This window comes from Mustelus asterias, unplaced genomic scaffold, assembly GCF_964213995.1.
Source record: "Mustelus asterias unplaced genomic scaffold, sMusAst1.hap1.1 HAP1_SCAFFOLD_198, whole genome shotgun sequence".
Classification (NCBI taxonomy): domain Eukaryota; kingdom Metazoa; phylum Chordata; class Chondrichthyes; order Carcharhiniformes; family Triakidae; genus Mustelus; species Mustelus asterias.
Window position 1 is genome coordinate 308165 of NW_027590190.1, and position 18209 is coordinate 326373.

The 18209-nt window shown below is 46.1% G+C and overlaps 2 protein-coding genes across 2 annotated transcripts in view; both read left to right on the forward strand.

The window, feature by feature from the left end:
• LOC144485544 (uncharacterized) overlaps positions 1-5512 on the forward strand; it is a 46158-nt gene extending 40646 nt beyond the window's left edge. The window contains 3 exon segments of the mRNA XM_078203677.1: positions 1456-1680; positions 3724-3792; positions 5278-5512. Of these exon segments, the coding sequence (XP_078059803.1) occupies positions 1456-1680; positions 3724-3792; positions 5278-5512 (529 nt within the window).
• A 1753-nt stretch (positions 5513-7265) lies between these two features.
• Positions 7266-18129, forward strand: LOC144485545 (uncharacterized). Its single transcript, XM_078203678.1, has 4 exons — positions 7266-7277; positions 7730-8385; positions 10115-10131; positions 17519-18129. Exons 1-4 carry the CDS (start codon positions 7266-7268, stop codon positions 18127-18129), a joined length of 1296 nt encoding a protein of 431 aa, XP_078059804.1.
• The last annotated feature ends 80 nt before the right edge of the window (positions 18130-18209 follow it).

The following is an 18209-nucleotide window of genomic DNA, read 5'->3' on the forward strand; positions in this document are numbered from 1 at the left end:
CAGAAGGACCTTGGGGTCCGGGTCCATGGGACTCTGAAAGCGGCCCCGCAGGTGGAGGAGGTAGTTAAGAAGGCGTATGGTGTGCTGGCCTTTATCAATCGAGGGATTGAGTTTAGGAGTCCGGGGATAATGCTGCAGCTATATTAGACCCTCGTCAGACCCCACATGGAGTACTTTGCTGAGTTCTGGTCGCCTCACTATAGGATGGATGTGGAAAAGATTGAAAGGGTGCAGAGGAGATTTACAAGGATGTTGCCTGGATTGAGTGGCATGCCTTATGAGGATAGGCTGAGGGAGCTTGGTCTTTTCTCTTTGGAGAGACGAAGGATGAGAGGAGACCTATAGAGGTGTATAAGATGTTGAGAGGCATAGATCGGGTGGACTCTCAGAGGCTTTTTCCCAGGGTGGAAATGTCTGCTACAAGAGGACACCAGTTTAGGGTGCTGGGGGGTAGGTACAGGGGAGATGTTAGGGGTAAGTGTTTGACACACTTCTGTTAAAATCCTGGTTGATTTGTACAAATAGAAAATCACTCTCTTTCTCTTCTTCTGCTTCCAATCCTCTCTCCCTCTTCTCCCTTCATAGAGATCATAATCTTGTCTCGGCTCAGATGGGGGTCAGCTTCCCTTCCCTGAAGGTTATTAATGAGCCAGTTGGGTTTTTAACAATCCAGCAGTTTCCATGCTCACTTTTTCCTTGTGCCAGCCCCAAAAATTGCCATATTTATTCAGCTCAATTTCACAACCTGCCTTTGTGTTTTGTGGATTCTCTCACTTTTTTTTCTGTTTTAAATTCACTTGACATGGTCTTAGAAGGGGTGGTTTTGCAACAGGGAAACCGGAAACCAAACATCATATCGGGATCTGACAAAGTTGCCCAAATTATTGGAACTGAATATCATCAAATTTTGAACATGGAAAGAAAAAAATCCTTGTTCATACTGGTGGGAAATCGTACATGTGTTCTGTGTGTGGACGAGGCTTCAGCCAATCTTCTGGCCTGTCGAGACACAAGCGTATTCACACTGGTGAGAAACTGTGGAAATGTGGGGACTGTGAGGAGGCATTTGGTTACCCGTCTGAGCTGGAAACTCAGTGACGCATTCACCTGCTTTATATGTGGGAAGGGATTCACTCGGTCATCAAACTTGCTGACGCACCAGCGAGTTCACACTGGAGAGAAGCTGTTCACCTGCTCCGTGTGTGATTCATCCAACTGGCTGAAACACCAGCGAGTTCATACTGGGGAGAGACCATTCACCTGTTCTGAATGTGGGAGAGGATTCACCCATTTATCCACCTTGCTGAGACACCAGCGAGTTCACATTGACGAGAGACCTTATAAATACCCGGAATGTGGGAAGTGCTATAAAGGTTCCTGGGAACTTACGTCCCCTCAAAGTGTTCACACTGAAGAGAGACTATTCAGGTGCTCTCACTATGGGACTGGGTTCAGGCAATCATCTCAACTCACTGGACACCAGTGTATTGACACTGGGGAGAGGCCATTCACTTGCTCTGAGTGTGGGAAGGACTTTATGCAGTCATCCACCCATCTGAGACATCAGCGGGTTCACACTAAAGACAGACTTTTCAAAGGTCCAGACTGTGGGAAGTGCTATAAAGGTTCTGAGGAACTGATGTCCCACCAACATCTTCACAATGATGAGAGACCATTCAGGTGCTCTCACTGCGGGACTGGGTTCAGACAATCATCACCCCTCACTGTCCACCAGCGCACTCACATGGGGAGAAACCATTCACCTGCTCCAAGTGTGGGAAGGGATTCATTCAGAAATCTCACTTGCTGAAACACCAACGAGTTCACAAGTAACTACATTGATTGGATTTTCCTGTTAATCTCATCCACGACAACCATCTTCAGTGGAGTCTGTTTCTGTTCATGTGAATAAACTCCAGGCCTGTTACAGTTAATATTGTTGATCAAAGGAAAATAAATCAGTTTTGTCTGAAGCACACAGTGCGGTAAATCTTTTTAATTTCTCATTCATGTTAATTTCTTTGGAAGGGCTCTCCCTCTCCCCTGTCTCCTTCCATCCTCACCTCCAGTAACAAGTGTGAGGAGCTCATGGAGCTTCTTTGTCACTCAGATTGAGACAAATTGATCAACTACCTCTGCTGCTTCCCTTCCTTCCATTAGCCCATTGAGCCAGACTTTATAGAAAGTTCCTCATCCAAGTCCTAACCCCAGGTTTCTCCAGTTTCTATCCTATATCTCACTTATGCCCTCTCAGAGCACATACTGTCTTCTGTTGTATTGACCCTATTCCCACTAAACCACCGAGCACCCACCTTTCCCGTGTTAGCTGATACTGTTTGCAGCTCTCAATCTCTTTTAATCTCTTTTAATTCTGTCCCTCCTCCCTTCAAATTCACCACCATCACCCATCCTAAAAAATCAATCTGTGACCACACCGTTCTCGCCAACAACCGCTCCATCTCATATCACTTTTCTCTCCCAAGTCCCTGAACTCGGAGTCCCTCTGGGATCTATCCATGGCCCCTCCTATCTCTCATCTACATGCTGCCACTATGTTATATCATTCAAAAGCACCGTGTTTGTTTTCACATGCACACTGGCAATGCCCAGTTCTATCATAGAGTCCATGCAGTGCAGAAGGAGGCCATTTGGCCCATCGAGTCTGCACCAACTCTGAGAGAGCATTTTATCAAAATTCATTGATTGTGACAAGGCAAGTTGACAAAGCTGTTTTTTTAAAAAAGCTAATGGGGTCCTCAGTTTATGAATGGAGGTATGGAGTGCAAAGCAGGGAGTTATCCTGAATCTTTATAAATTACTGATTACCCAGCAGTGAGGAAAATTGATCAGGTACACCCTGCATACAAAAAGCAGGACAAATGCTACCCGGCCAATTATTGGTGCATTCAACCTCCCTTGATCATCAGTAAAGTGATGAAAGGGGATATCTGCTGTTAAGTGGCACTTGCTTCAGAAGAAACTACTCACTGATGGTCAGTTTGGGTTCTGCAAGGGTCACTGAGTTCCTGACCTCATTACAGCCTTGGTTCAAACATGGAGAAAAGAGCTGAACTGCCTCATAGAGGTGAAAGTACCTTATTGTATCAGCTGATGTTACTACTGGCAATGTCAGATTCCAGGATGGAAGATGGCTTGATAGATCCTCACTATTATTTTGTTTAGATAGCTGGATGAGCAGACAGAGATTTTTGGTAAACTTTTATTAAACAAGAAAACATTAAGTAGAATTAACTCTCCTTCACCCCAGCAATACCTTGACAGATATAAACAGATTTCTACCATTACACAAGTTACAAACTTTATCTTACACTCAAATATTCTCAGTAAGTTCACAGTCCATGCAAACCAATCGGTGAAATGTGGCCAGACACCCCACACTCTGAAACCAAGTGACAGATGTCACCGAATACAACTTCTCTGGATTTCTCATCATTTCCCCAGATTGGTTGTCAAACTGTGAGCCAACTGATCTCACTGAAATTCTGTCTTCCACATGAGCATTTCCAATCCCACACTCTCGAAGATGACACTTTGGAATCTTCTCCTATACAATTCTTTCTATTGGATGCCTTCACCAAGGATCCACCGCCAGGATTTCAACTTCTTTCTGTATTCGTCTGGCCTCGATCTCCATGTGCATTCAAGCTTCCAAACAATCTCTCAGGTACCCAACCACGCTAACAGAACACACTTGTTTCACAGGCTAGATTCAGGTGTCAGCAACTTTTTGATCACCTCGGATCCCAAAAGGCCAGTATACAGGAACAGCAAGTAATTAGGAAAGCTCATAGAATGTTATTGTTCATAGTGAGGGGAAGTGATTACAAAAGTAGGGAGGTTATGCTCCAGTTGTACACACAATTGGTGAGACCACATCTGGAGTGTTGTGCACAGTATTGGTCTCCCTACTTAAGGAAAGATGTAAATGTATTGGAAGCAGTTTTGAGAAGGTTTTCTAGACTAATACCAGGAATAGACAGGTTGTCTGATGAGGAAATGTTGGACAGGGTCAGCTTGTATCCACTAGAGTTTAGAAGAGTAAGAGGTGATTAGATCAAAACCTGAGGGTCTTGACAGGGTGGATGCGGAGAGAATGTTTTCTTTTAATGGAGAATCTAGACCTGGCAGGGGTGGAGCATATGTTTACAAATAAGAGTTTGCTCATCTATGACCAAGATTACTAATGTTTTCTCTAAGAGGGCTGTGAGTCTCTGGAACTCTTCCTCAAAAGACAGTGGAAGCATTGTCTTTGAATAAGTTAAAAGCACAGTCAAATAGAATCTTGATTTATGAGGGACTGAAAAGTTATTAGGAGTAGCCAGGACTGTGGGGTTGAGGCTAAAATCAGATCTGCCATGATCTTATTGAATTGTGGAGCAGGTTGGAGGGACTGAGTAGCCTACTCCTAGTTCATTCGTTCATATATTCTTATGTCTCTTTCCCTGGAAATCTCTCTCTCTCTTGGGAATGTGCATCACTCAACTTTTCCATTCGCACTGATGATTGAAATCTTTTTGAACAGGGCATCATTGTTCCCCTGACATTTGATCACTGATGATAGTCGTGTCCAAATGAACCAAGATATTTCTGACTGAAAATCCTTCCATTCTAATCCCTTGTAAATAAAAACATCTATCAAAGCAATGAATGTAAGCACAGGATAGAAATTTGAAACTGATATTCTGGTTGTCACATAACCTTCTCCTCCCTTTCTGGAAAGCATTCTTTCTGGTTGTATCACAACTTGATATTGCTCCTGCTCTGTCCAAGACCACAAGAAACTACAAAGGGTCATGAAAGACCAAATCCATCATGCAAACCAGCCTCCTATCCATTGACTATGTCTACATTTCCCACTGTCTTAGAAAAGCAGCCAGCGTAATCAAGGACCCCACGCACCCTGGACATTCTTTCTTCCACCTTCTTCCATCGGGAAAAAGATATAAAGGTCTGAGAACATGTATAACCAAATCGAGAACAGCTTCTTCCCTGAGGCCATCAAACTTTTGAATGGAACTACCTCACATTAATTTGATCTTTCTCTATATCCTAGCTATGACTGTAATACTACATTCTGCACCCTCCTCTTTCCTTCTCTTTGTCAGTAAAACGTACAAGAAACAAACTTCTCACTGTCTACTAATACATGTGACAATAATAAATCAAATCTAATCAAATTTCAAACTTTAAACATCTGCCTCCTCCCTATCAATTGTAAGCCTAATTCTTTTGACCATCCTCCTTATTTTTCCCCAGTTCTCCCCCAAGGACGCTGCTGACTCTGGGGTTCAGTTTCACATTGAGCTATTCCACTCCCCAATATGTCACCCAGGTGTCTAAATTTTTACACCTGAATTTTGCTAAGGCGGCTTCGCTATCAATTCCAGTGACTACCCAGATGTACATCATATCTGGATGGGGTCACTTCGCCTCCTCCCCATCCCATCCATCGCAGTCCCAGGTGTTTGGAGACTGGGCTCCGGCCGAGTAATGGCGGCCGCGGCTCCCACAATCCCCCGCGCTGAGGAAATCGCTCTATTCGCCGGGTGGGACTGCGCATGATGAACCCAGAGAAGTGCTGCGCATGTGCGGAGGATAGCGTTTCCCATTGGCCAACAACTGAGAGCGACCGGGGTCAAAGTGTCTCCCACTCACTTCCGCTGCACCACTGTCTTCATGAGGGGTATTGACCAATGGGAAGAATTGGAGGACCGGAAGGACACTGGTCCTCCAGCCAATCAGAGTGCGGGCTTTGTGACAATGCAGATTGGATTTCAGACAGACTGAAACCTCTTCCTACATGTCAGTAAAACACTTTGTTTTCTTCTCTCCTTTTTCTCATTCTGGGGTTAAATTGGGGACTTGCAGCACCTGAAGGGAAAGGAAGTGAATTCAGGGAGGCTGCAGACTCTGGAAAGGTTGGCCCAGGTATCTCTCTCCTTCTTAAAGACATTGCCATCCTTTGCTTCCTCAACTTGTCACATTTATTTGTCTGGTTAAGAGGATGGTCTCTTTCCTAATGTTCACAATTTAAAGGAGTGATTTCCCGAGGAAATAGCTGAAATAAAGGGGCAGTAAATTAATATAGGACAGCGATGTGTGCAGTCTTGTAATATGGTACAAATTAGATATATTATGCATGGTCCAGTAATAAAGTTCATTTTTTATTATTTTTAGTTTTGTTAATACTGTAACTAAGTAGTTTATTTTCAGTAATCGAGTTATTGTATCACACAAGGAGTCCATTCAGCAACTCAAGTCCATGCTAACTCTCTGTAGAGCCAACTAGTCAGTCCCATTCCCCCATAAGTTCATAAGATAGAGGAGCATAATTAGGCTATTTGGCCCATTGAGTCCGCTCCGCCATTCAATCATGGCTGATATGCTCCTCATCCCGTCTGTATCCCTGTTCCCCTGCCAGTCTATTTTGACTGCCCATCTAATTTCATTTTGAAATATTGAATGTATCAAAATGCACCACCCTCATAGCCAAACAATTGATATTCAAGAATGTTCACTGTTGAAATAATGTTCTATCTCATAGCCTTGCTGTACTTCTATTTATTAAACTGGTCCCCTATGTTACATACATTTTACTTCACTAAGTATATTTAGGTATTTAGACTGGCAGCCTGCATGAAGGTATCTCAGTGCTGGAGAAGAAGCAGTGAGCATGGATTTGTTGATCAGCATGAATCAACACCTTCAGGAGAATTGGAAGGGTGTATTATACATACAGCAGAGTGAGGAGACAGGGATAGGGTGTGGGATGGAGATGTACAGATCCAGAGGAACGAGAAAGGAAGAAATGTTCCACAGAAACTAGAATTGTCTATTCTGAATTTCTGTTTGATACTGACAGTGATGACTTTTGTAAACTCATTTTACAGGAAGTTATAAGGGGAAGATTTGCTGCCAGCAATCTCAAAACATGTTAAGGCTTAATAGAGTCACTCAAATTATCAGAACCTGAATATCATCAGACTTTGAATCTAGAAGAAGAAATATTTATCTGTTTTTTCTGTCACATCAGTGTGACTGGAAAGGCACCAAGAAACACAGGCCTGAGTGAGAGTGTCCAGTACACTGACTGTCAAAAGACCAGTTACACAGACTGCAAAAATATCACATCATTTACAGCGGGGACAGACAGTGCACATGCTCTCTGTGTGGATGAGGATTTAACTGATTGTTAAACCTGGAAAGACACAAGGACATCCACACCATGGAGAAACCGGGGAAAGATGAGGATTGTGGTAAGGAATTCCATATCCCGTCTGCACTGCAAACTCATCAACATATTCGCACTGGGGAGAGACTGTTCCCCTGCTCCAAGTGTGGGGAAGGAGACTGCTCCCCATCTGCCCTGAAGATTCATCAATGCAGCCACACTGGGGAGAGGCCCTTCATCTGCTCTGATTGTGGGAAGGGTTTTCTCCAGGCAGCCGACCTGTGGAATCACCAAGCAGTTCACAGTAGGGAGAGGCTGTACACCTGCTCTGAGTGTGGGAAGGGATTCACTCAGTTATCCCACCTGCTGACACACCAGCAAGTTCACACTGGGGAAAAACCATTCAACTGCTCTGAGTGTGGGAAGCAATTCAATCATTCATCTGAACTTTTGAATCACCAACAAATCCACACCGGAGAGCGACCATTCACCTGCTCCGACTGTGGAAAGGGTTTCACTCAGTCATCTCACCTGCAGATACACCAGCGAGCCCACACTAAGGAGAGGCCTTTCAACTGCTCTGAGTGCGGGAAGTGTTTTATTCAATTATCACACCTAGTGACTCACCAGGAAGTCCACAGGAGGGAGAGGCTGTTCCCCTGCTCCGAGTGTGGGAAGCGTTTTATTCAGTTATCACATCTAGTGACACACAAAGGAACACACACAAGGGAGAGGCCATTCAGCTGCCCCGAATGTGGGAAACGTTTTATCCAATCGTCACACCTAATGTCACACCAGGGAGTTCACAGCAGGGAGAGGCCATTCGTCTGCTCCGAGTGTGGGAGGCGTTTTATTCAATCATCCCACCTAGTGTCACACCAGGAGGTTCACACCAGGGAGAGGCCATTTACCTGTTCCGAGTGTGGCAGGGGATTCATTCAGTTATCCGACCTGCAGAATCACCAGCAAGTTCACACCGGGGAGAGGCCGTTCACCTGCTCTGAGTGTGGGAAGGGATTTACTCGTTCAGCTAACCTGCAGGCACACCGACGTGTTCACACCAGGGAGAGACCATTCACCTGCTCTGAGTGTGGGAAAGGATTCGCTCTTTCATCTTATCTGCAGAGTCACCAGCAAGTTCACACTGGAGAGAGGCCGTTTATCTGCTCTGAGTGTGGAAAGGGATTCATTCAGTCATCCCACCTGCAGACACACCAACGAGTTCACAAGGATTCACAAAGGGATTCACTCAGTCATCCCACCTGCTGAGACACCAGTAAGTTCACAAGTGATGACAGGGGTTGGATTCTGCTGTTATTGCTGCTGTTAATCACATCCAGGACTGAACCATGTTCATTTTGACAATTGGTGAAGTGGGAGGGTCGGAGAGTTTCTTTCTGCTGGACTGGCCAGTCTCACAACTTTGTTTCCAGTGGGCTGATGCTCTTTGAGTCTGGGAGAGCACATTTCCACTGAAATGATCCACAAAAAAAAAGCTGATGAATGTGCCAACTCGACACAGCCACCCAAGGTCGGAATCGAACCCGGTCCCTGGGGCTGTGAGCCAACTGGTCTAACCACTGTGCCACCCAGATCATGGACCCCTGGCAAAACTGGAATCAATGGATATCAAGGGGCAAACTCTCTGCTGGTTGGACGTATACTGGCAATTAGGAAGATGGTTGTGGTTGTGGAGGGTCAGTCATCTCAGCTCCAGGACATCAATGCAGGGATCTCTCAGGGTCGTGTCCGAGGCCCAACCATCTTCAGCTGCTTCATCAATGACCTTCCCTCCTTCATAAGATCAGAAGTGGGGATATCCGCCAATGAATACACAATGTTCAGCACCATTTGTGACTCCTCAGATACTGAAACAGTCCATGTCCAAATACAACAATATCCAGGCTTGGGCTGACAAGTGGCAAGTAACATTCATGCCACATAAGTCCGAGGCAATGACCATCTCCAACAGGAGAAGATCTAACCATCACCCCTTGACATTCAAGGGTATTACCATCACTGAATCCCCCTTCCATTATCAACATCCTGCGGGGGTTACATTGACCAGAAACTCATAGACACTGTGGCTACCAGAGCAGGTCAGAGACTGGCAGCCCTGAGGAGAGTAACTCACTTTCTGACTCCCCCAGCCAAAGCCCGTCCACCATCTACAAGACACAAGTCAGGAATGAGATGGAATACTCTCCACTTGCCTGAATGAGTGCAGCTCCCAACAACACTCAAGCTCAAAACCATCCAGGACAAAGCAGCCCCACTTGATCAACACACTAACCATAAACATTCACTCCCTCTACCACCGACGGACAGGAGCAACAGTGTGTACCATCTACAAAATGCACTGCAGGGACTCACCAAGACTCCTTAGGCAGCATCTTACAGACTCAGGAACATTACCATCTAGAAGGACAAGAGCAGCAGATACATGAAAATATCACCACCTGGAGTTTCCTCTCTAAGTCACTCATGTCAGGAAAACAGAGATAGTTTTAAGTGATCTATGTTTCTATTGTTAAATATTAGAAATAAAGTATAGATTTAAGTAAGTTTGATTTAGTGTTTCTGTGTAGGAAGAGGAGAACTTTGGTTGGATTCATGTTGAACAAAGGTGTTTGCATGTGTGGGGGATAGGTTTCAATTGAAATTGTATTCCTGTTGTGCTGAGAGAGTTTATGGCGTGAAAAATAAACGTGAAGTTGGAGAAATAATGCATTGTTGCATAGCAACCAGGGGCACCTTGAGGGTGAGAAGGTTTTTTGAGTGTAGTATTAGTTGAATTTATAGTCTTTGGTCGTGACTTTTAAGGGGCGTCTTGACAAATACATGAATAGGATGGGAATAGAGGGATATGGTCCCCGGAAGGGGAGGGGGTTTTAGTTCAGTCGGGCAGCATGACCGGTGCAGGCTTGGAGGGCTGAAGGGCCTGTTCCTGTGCTGTAATTTTCTTTGTTCGTTGTTCTATAGCAGTTGGGGTGAGGAAACGAGAGAGTGAGCAGCTCTCAGCTCTACTAGAAGCAGGAAAGCCATACAATGGAGTAATGTGTCCGAAAGCAAGCTCCAGAGGAATTAAAGGACAGTTCGTTTGAGAAACCCGGGAATGGAAAAGAAGTTTCAGGAATATTTAAGTAAAAAAGGAACAGCATTGTCTTTGGAACAGGATACTATTCATGGAAGTTAAACTCAGACCTGGGAAGAAAAGAACTGATGAGGTTGGCGAAAGAGAAGCCGCATATCTGAAATAGTGGGAAGGTTTGATGTCCTTAAATCCAGATTTTGAAGCAATTGTATTCTGTTACGGACTGATGATCTGAGTTTATGCAGAATTTTGGAAGCATGTTGCAATTCAAGGCAAAGGAATTCTGAGAGTTAAAAACCTAGAGGCAGCTTCTTGCTAAAAGAGTGGAGAGAAAGCCTTGTTTGAAAGAACAATTGGAAGACCTGGAAGTGAGAAAGTTGCTTTGGAAGGAGATATTAACACGTGTCTTTTTGAGAGCCAAGTTTGGAAACACTCGTGACAATCATCTGGGGGGAAATTTGAGGAGAAATCCACAGAGGATCGATTGAGTTGCATCTGCCACTTGGTTTCAGAGTGGGGCTTGTCTGATCACAGCCAACCTGTGGGTTTAAAGGAACCATGTGTTTACTGAGAACATTATAGCATAAGGAATTTTAAATCTATGTTATTCTTGAAATCTGGATACATTTGTGAAGGTAAGTGTGAGTCAAGGAGTATTTTGTTATCGTCAAACTCTTCGTGTTTAATAAATATTTTGTTAAAAGCTAATTGGCAGTCCTGTGATTCTGTTCCTTTATGTTTTCTACAAAAAGTAAAAGTTGCGGTCTTTTGAGCCAGTGTTCCATCCTGGAATCATCCTGTCCAATTATAACATCAACTGGGATCGTAACACTCACCATCTTGACTTCAAAATATATCGCTGTTCCTTCGCTGTCACTCGGTCAAAATCCTGGAGCTTCCTCCCAAACAAGTGTGGGTGTCCCTATGCCACAGGGATTGGCCAGGATTGACAAAGACTGCTGGAGGCAAGGCTATTGGTTAATATAACTTTTTATTGCACCTTCTTCTAAATATGTACAGCACAAGGCTCAGCATAGAACCATCTCTCAGCAAACTCTTATCATCTGATCTTACATCACTGGGTAGAATATTTACAAATTTAACATTGACCCTTTACACTGCACCAAGTCTTCAGTCAGCCTCCTAACATCCCCTCAGTGCCAGTTGTCTGATTTATCAATTGATGTTTCTGAGATTCACCTTGGGACACTCTCCTACATTGAAGGTCTGATGTGAACAAAAGTTATTTTTTAAATCTCATTGTAACAGACTGAGGAAGTCAGGATTAAAACAATATCTGGGTAAATGGAGTTAGGTCACAGATCAGCCATGACCTCAGTGAATGAGAGAACAGGCTTGAGGGATAAATGGCCTCCTCCTGTTCCTGGTAAACTTGGACTCAGACACCAGCTGATGAATGGAAAGTGATGGGAGACCTGGGGAGAAGAGACTTCATCAGAAACCAGCACTGGAGCAGAGTTAGAGAGTGGGAGAAGCCTGGGAGAAACTACACAGGAACTGGAGTTGGTTGTTCAGCTCTTCCAGTCCGCTCTGTCATTCATAGAAATCATAGAAACCCTACAGTGCAGAAGGAGGCCATTCGGCCCATCGAGTCTGCACCGACCACAATCCCACCCAGGCCCTACCCACACATATTTACCTGCTAATCCCTCTAACCCACGCATCTCAGGACTCTAAGGGGCAATTTTTAACCTGGCCAATCAACCTAACCTGCACATCTTTGGACTGTGGGAGGAAACCGGGGCACCCGGAGGAAACCCACGCAGACACGAGGAGAATGTGCAAACTCCACACAGACAGTGAACCGAGCCGGGAATCGAACCCGGGACCCTGGAGCTGTGAAGCAGCAGTGCTAACCACTGTGCTACCGTGCCGCCCAGTTAGACTCTGGCTGATCAATCAGATTATTATCAAGATTTATTTGATTCTATTCTGTAGATTAAGCTGCAGCTCAGTTTTTTGGGAAATTAACATCAGCAGAAACAAACTCCAACTATCACAATGGGAACATGTGAATTAGGAGCAGGAGAAGGCCACTCGGCCCCTCGAGCCTGCTCCACCATTCAATAGGGTCCCGGCTGATGTGATTGTAGCTTCAACTCCACTTTCCTTCTTACCCCTCACACCCTTTGACTCTCGTCAATCAAGAATCTATTAAATTCAGACTTCAGAATATTCAGTGAGCCAGCCTCCACCACTCTCTGTGGAAGAGAATTCCACACTGTAACAACCCTCTGAGAGAAAAGGTTTCTCCTCATCCCAGTCTTAAATGGGAGACCCCGTATTTTTAAACTGTGCCTCTAGTTCTCCTCTCTCTACAATCAACATCCACTCTGTCAAGTCCCCTCTGAATTTTATGTTTCAATCAGATCCTCTCTCATTCTTCTAAACCCCTTTAGATACAGGCCGAACATGTCCAACATTTCCTTGTATGATAACACCCTCATCCCGTGAATCAGTCAACTAAACCTTCTCTGAACTACTTCTCACACAAGTCCTCTCTTAAGTAAGGAGACCAAAACTGTACACCGTGCTCTAGATGTGGTCTCACCAATACCCTGAACAAATGCAGCAAAACATCTCTGCAATAAACAACAATTCATTTACCTTTCTAATCATTTGCTGGATCCACACACTAACTTTTCCTGATTACGGTACCAGGACACCCAGATCCCTCTGTACCTCAAAGTTCTGCAATCTCTCTCTGTTTAAATAATCAGCTGCTTTTCCATCCTTCCTGCCAAATGGACAAGTTCACATTATCCAAAAATCTTGTTCCAGTTGCCAACTTTTTGCCCACTCACTGACCCTATCTATATCGCTTTGCAGGCTTGTTATGGTCATTCACATCTCACTTTCCTACCTACCTTTGTGTTATCAACAAATTTTGATCCTGTCATCCACATCATGAAAATAGTTTGTCAATAGTTGAGGGCCCAGCACTGGTCCCTGTGGCACTCCACAGGCTACACTTTGCCATCCCAAAAATGACTTGTTTCTCCCTCCTCTCTGTTTCCGATTAGCTCATCAATCCTCTATCCATGCTAATATAAAGAATCAACATGGATAAAATGCTAATATGCCTTATGCTACGAATTCTTATTAAGTGTGGTAAACATTGATGTGGCACCTTGTCAAATGCCTTCTGGAAAACTAAATACACCACATCCACAGGTTCCACTTTATCCACATTGCTTGTTACTTCCTCAAAGAATCCAACACATCAATTAACAGGATGTCCCTTGCACAAAACCATGTTGACTCTGCCTGATTGCACGGAGATTATCTGTGTCCCATCCCAGTCTCCTTAATAACAGAATGAACATGATTCAGTCCTGCATGGGATTAGCAGCAACAGCAGAATCCAACCCCTGCAGTGACTTGTGAACTTGCTGGTGTCTCAGCAGATTGGCTGACCGAGCAAATCTCTTCCCACATACGGAGCAGGTGAACGATCTCTCTCCCGTGTGAACCTGCTGGTGTCTCAGCAGGTGGGATGACTGAGTGAACCTTTTCCCACACATGGAGCAGGTGAATGATCTCTCCCCAGTGTGAATTTGCTGGTGTCTCAGCAGGTCCTTAGTGCTTTTAAAGCTCTTCTCACAGTCAGAACATTTAAAAGGTCTCTGATCAGTGTGGACCAGTTGATGTGCAATGAGCTGGGGTGGCTGAGTGAATCGTTTCCCACATGTGGAGCAAGTGAAGGGTTTCTCCCCAGTGTGAATTCGCTCGTGTATCAGGAGGTGAGGTGAATCAGTGTATCCCTTCCCACACACACAGCAAATGAATGGTTTCTCCCCAGTGTGAACTCGCTGGTGTCTCAGACGGTGGGATGAATGGGTGAATCCCATCCCACACACCGAGCAGGTGAACGGTTTCTCCCCAGTGTGAACTCGCTGGTGTGTCACCAAATCCTGTTTACTTTTAAAGCTCTTCTCACAGTCAGGACACTGAAATGGTCTCTTATCAGAGTGAACTCGCTGGTGTGTTTGCAGCTGGGATAAACGTCCGAATCTCCTCTCACACACGGAGCAGGTGAATGGCTTCTCCCCAGTGTGAGTGCGCTGATGGACTTGTAAATCATTTTTACTTTTAAATCTCTTCTCACAGTCAGAACATTGAAATGGTCTCTGATCAGTGTGAACAAGTTGGTGTGTCAGAAGGTGGGATGACTGAGTGAATCCCTTCCCACACACTGAGCAGGTGAACGGTCTCACCGCCATGTGAGTGCGCTGGTGTCTCAGGAGGTCCTTTGTGCTTTTAAAGCTTTTCTCACAATCAGAACACTGAAACAGTCTCTGATCGGAGTGAACCTGCCGGTGAATCAGGAGGCTTGATAAAGCATGACATCCCCTCCCACATTCGAGGCAGGCGAACGGCCTCTCACCAGTGTGAACACGCCGGTGTGTATAGAGGCTGGATGAGTAAGCAAATCCTTTCCCACACTCAGAGCAGGTGAACGGCCTCTCACCAGTGTGAATGCGACGATGAATATCCAATTCGGACGGGTAATTGAATCCCCTCCCACAGTCCATACATTTCAATGGTTTCTCTGTGGTGCGGGTGTCCTCGTGTGACTCCAGGTTGGATGATGAGTTGAAGCCTCGTTTACACAGAATATGTGTCGGGTCACTACTCACTGAGAATGATGTGATTGTTTTTCAGACTTGTTAAACCACTTTCCACATTCAGCACATTGGAAACTCTCAGGTGTGTTTGTGTGTAGGTGCCTTTTCAGTCACACTGATGTTTGAAATCTTTGCCCGCAGACAGAATGAACATTTCTCCTTCTGGAGACAAAGGCTGACGATATTCAGTTTCTGATGAATCAAATCACTGAAACAGATCTTGATGTGAAGTTTGGTTTGAGTTTCACATCTGTAAATCCTGCTTCATAATACCCTGCAAAAACAGTTTACAAATACCATCACTGTCAGTGCAGGATAGAAATTCTGAACAGACAATTCATAGTTTCTCTGGAACATATTTTCCTCTCTTGTTCCCCCAAATCTATAAATCCCCGTCCCACACACTCTCCCTCCTCCCCTGGGCTGAAATCCAAACCCATCTCCACCATTTCTTCCCTCCACTCCCAGTTTTCTCCCTCCCTCTCCTCTGTCTGGGTTCAGTTCTTGATGTGGAAATCTCACCAACTGTCCTGGCTGGAGACAATACACATCTCTTAAACCTGTGCTTAACCCTCTCTCCACTCACATTGTCTGTACCTTTAAGACTTGATTACCTGTAAAGACTCGCATTCCAACCATTATCTTGTAAATTGAGTTTGTGTCTTTATATATGCCCTGTTTATGAACACAAGTCCTACTCACCTGACGAAGAAGCAGTGATCCGAAAGCGAGTGGCTTTTGCTACCAAATAAACCTGTTGGACTTTAACCTGGTGTTGTTAGACTTATTACTGGGTTCGGTTCTTCAGCTCCTGTCTGCAGACTGACAATAAAACCAATGGGTCTTATTGGGGGTGTTGGGGCCTCCAGAGGGTGTTTGTGAATCCTCCCCGCCCACCTCCCAGGGTTTCCTTCCTTCCCAGAGATCAGAGTCCTCATTGATTTGAGGCCAAAGTGAAACCTGTTATTTATTGTCCCCCTCCCCCATCCTCTGATGTGAACCATCCTCCAGTGGCTGAGCCAGGATGGGGCCGTTAACCTGGGCCTGTTCCCGGGAGGGAGGGAGGGAGAAGCCCCGCAGCTGCAAACCAGGGAGCTGACAATGATTCTGAAGGGTTTGCGGATCCACAAAGTGTTTCCAAATCCTCCCAGCCACCGCCTAACGCTGACTCCGCTTCTCCGGGACAAACAAGCGCCAAGGACAGCAATGACACTGCGCATGCTCCACATCACAATGCCCGGGCACTGATTGACGGCAGCTCCGGACCATTCGGAAGAGGGGGCGGGGCTGGAGGACCGAGCGGGAGCGGCTGGTCCTCCAACCAATCGGAGTGAATGAGGGGCGGGACCTGAAGCATTCGCAGTGCGGGTAATGGCGTCGGAAGGACGGTTTTGACTCGGAAGCGAGATCAATACAAGGTAGAGGGCGGCGTGCGGGGAATGATAAATGTGGCGGGTGGGTGGAGAGGCTTCGTAAACATGTTGTTCAAACCCAGACCCCGGAAATGAACTTCCCGGTCCCCCCCCTTTGTACCAAATGGAGCGGCAGCTTGTAGTGTTAGACCCGGGCTGACTGCCGCCATTGAGGCTGCATGTGGGAGGCCGGCAGGGATTGTGATCGGAGAGGGAAGCCCTGACGTCACAATGGAGGGTGAGGGTGTGACGTCACAATGGAATGGGTGAGGATGTGACGTCACAATGGAATGGGTGAGGGTGTGACGTCACAATGGAATGTGATCGGAGAGCGAAGTTTCACTCTGAAGCCCATTGGACAACTTGCGCATTGTGACGCTACGATAGAACCCTGCCTGAATCAGCCAATAGGAATCACTGTGCTCCGCGGTGATGTCTCCGGGTTCCAGTGCGCAGGCCCGGGCTCGCGGACCCGGGAGCTCCGCCCCCACCCATTGTTCCCCTCCCCCTGCACCACATCGAGCCAAGGTTTCCAGGCAACCGGCTGACGGCTCCGGCCAGAGCGAGAAGCCGCTCGGTGATCTCCCCCTCCCCCCGGCAGGGGACTGCAAAATGTGCGAGGGAGAGGGAAGCTGTGCATATGCGGGGGAGAACCCACCCTCTGAATGAGAGAGGAAAGAATGTTCCATAGAAATTGTCTGTTCTGAATTTCTATCCTGTACTGACACTGATGACTTTTGTAAACTCATTTTACAGGATATTGAAAGAGGAATCACAGGCTGAAATCTCAAACATCACGTCTCGATCTGACAGAGTCATATTCCTTGGGAGCTGAATATCATCGGACTTTGAATCCAGAAGGAGAAATGATTGTCCAGTCTGTCGATTTGCAAAGATTTGGAATGTCAGTGTGAGTGAAAAAGCATCAACACACTGCCACACTTGAGTGAGAGTGTTCCAATGCACTGACTAAAGAGCTTTAACCAGTTACACAGCCTGAATAAATATCGCAACGTTCACAGCGGGTCGAGACTGTAATCTTGTTCTGTGTGTGGACGAAGTTTCAACTAATTGTCCACCCAAGAGAGAGGTAAGGACACCTGCACCATGGAGAAACCATGGAAATGTGTGGACTGTGGGAAGGGATACAGAGCGCCATCTCAGCTGGAAGCTCATCGGCGCAGCCACACTGGGGAGAGACCATTCACCTGCTCTCTGTGTGGGAAGGGATTCGCTTGTTCATCCGACCTGCAGAGACACCAGCGTGTTCACACTGGGCAGAAACCATTCACCTGCTCTCAATGTGGGAAGGGATTCACTCAGTCATCCCACCTGCAGAGACACCAGCGAGATCACACTGGAGAGAGGCCGTTCACCTGCTCTCAGTGTGGGAAGGGATTCACTCGGTTATCCCACCTGCAGACACACCAGCGAGTTCACACTGGGGAGAGGTCGTTCACCTGCTCTCAGTGTGGGGAGGGATTCACTCAGTTATCCATCTTGCTGACACACCAGCGAGTTCACACTGGGGAGAGGCCGTTCACCTGCTCTCAGTGTGGGAAGGGATTCATTCAGTTATCCAACCTGAGGAGACATCAGCGAGTTCACACTGGGGAGAAACCATTCACCTGTTCTCAGTGTGGAAAGGGATTCACTCGGTCATCCAACCTGCAGACACACCAGCAAGTTCACACTGGGGAGAGGCCATTCACCTGCCCTCACTGTGGGACGGGTTTCAGTGTTTCATCCCGGCTGCTGAGACACCAGCAAGTTCACGAGTGATTCCAGGGGTTGGATTCTGCTGTCATTGTTTCTGCTGTCAGTTGCATCCAGGACTGCATTTTGTTCATTCTCACAGTTGG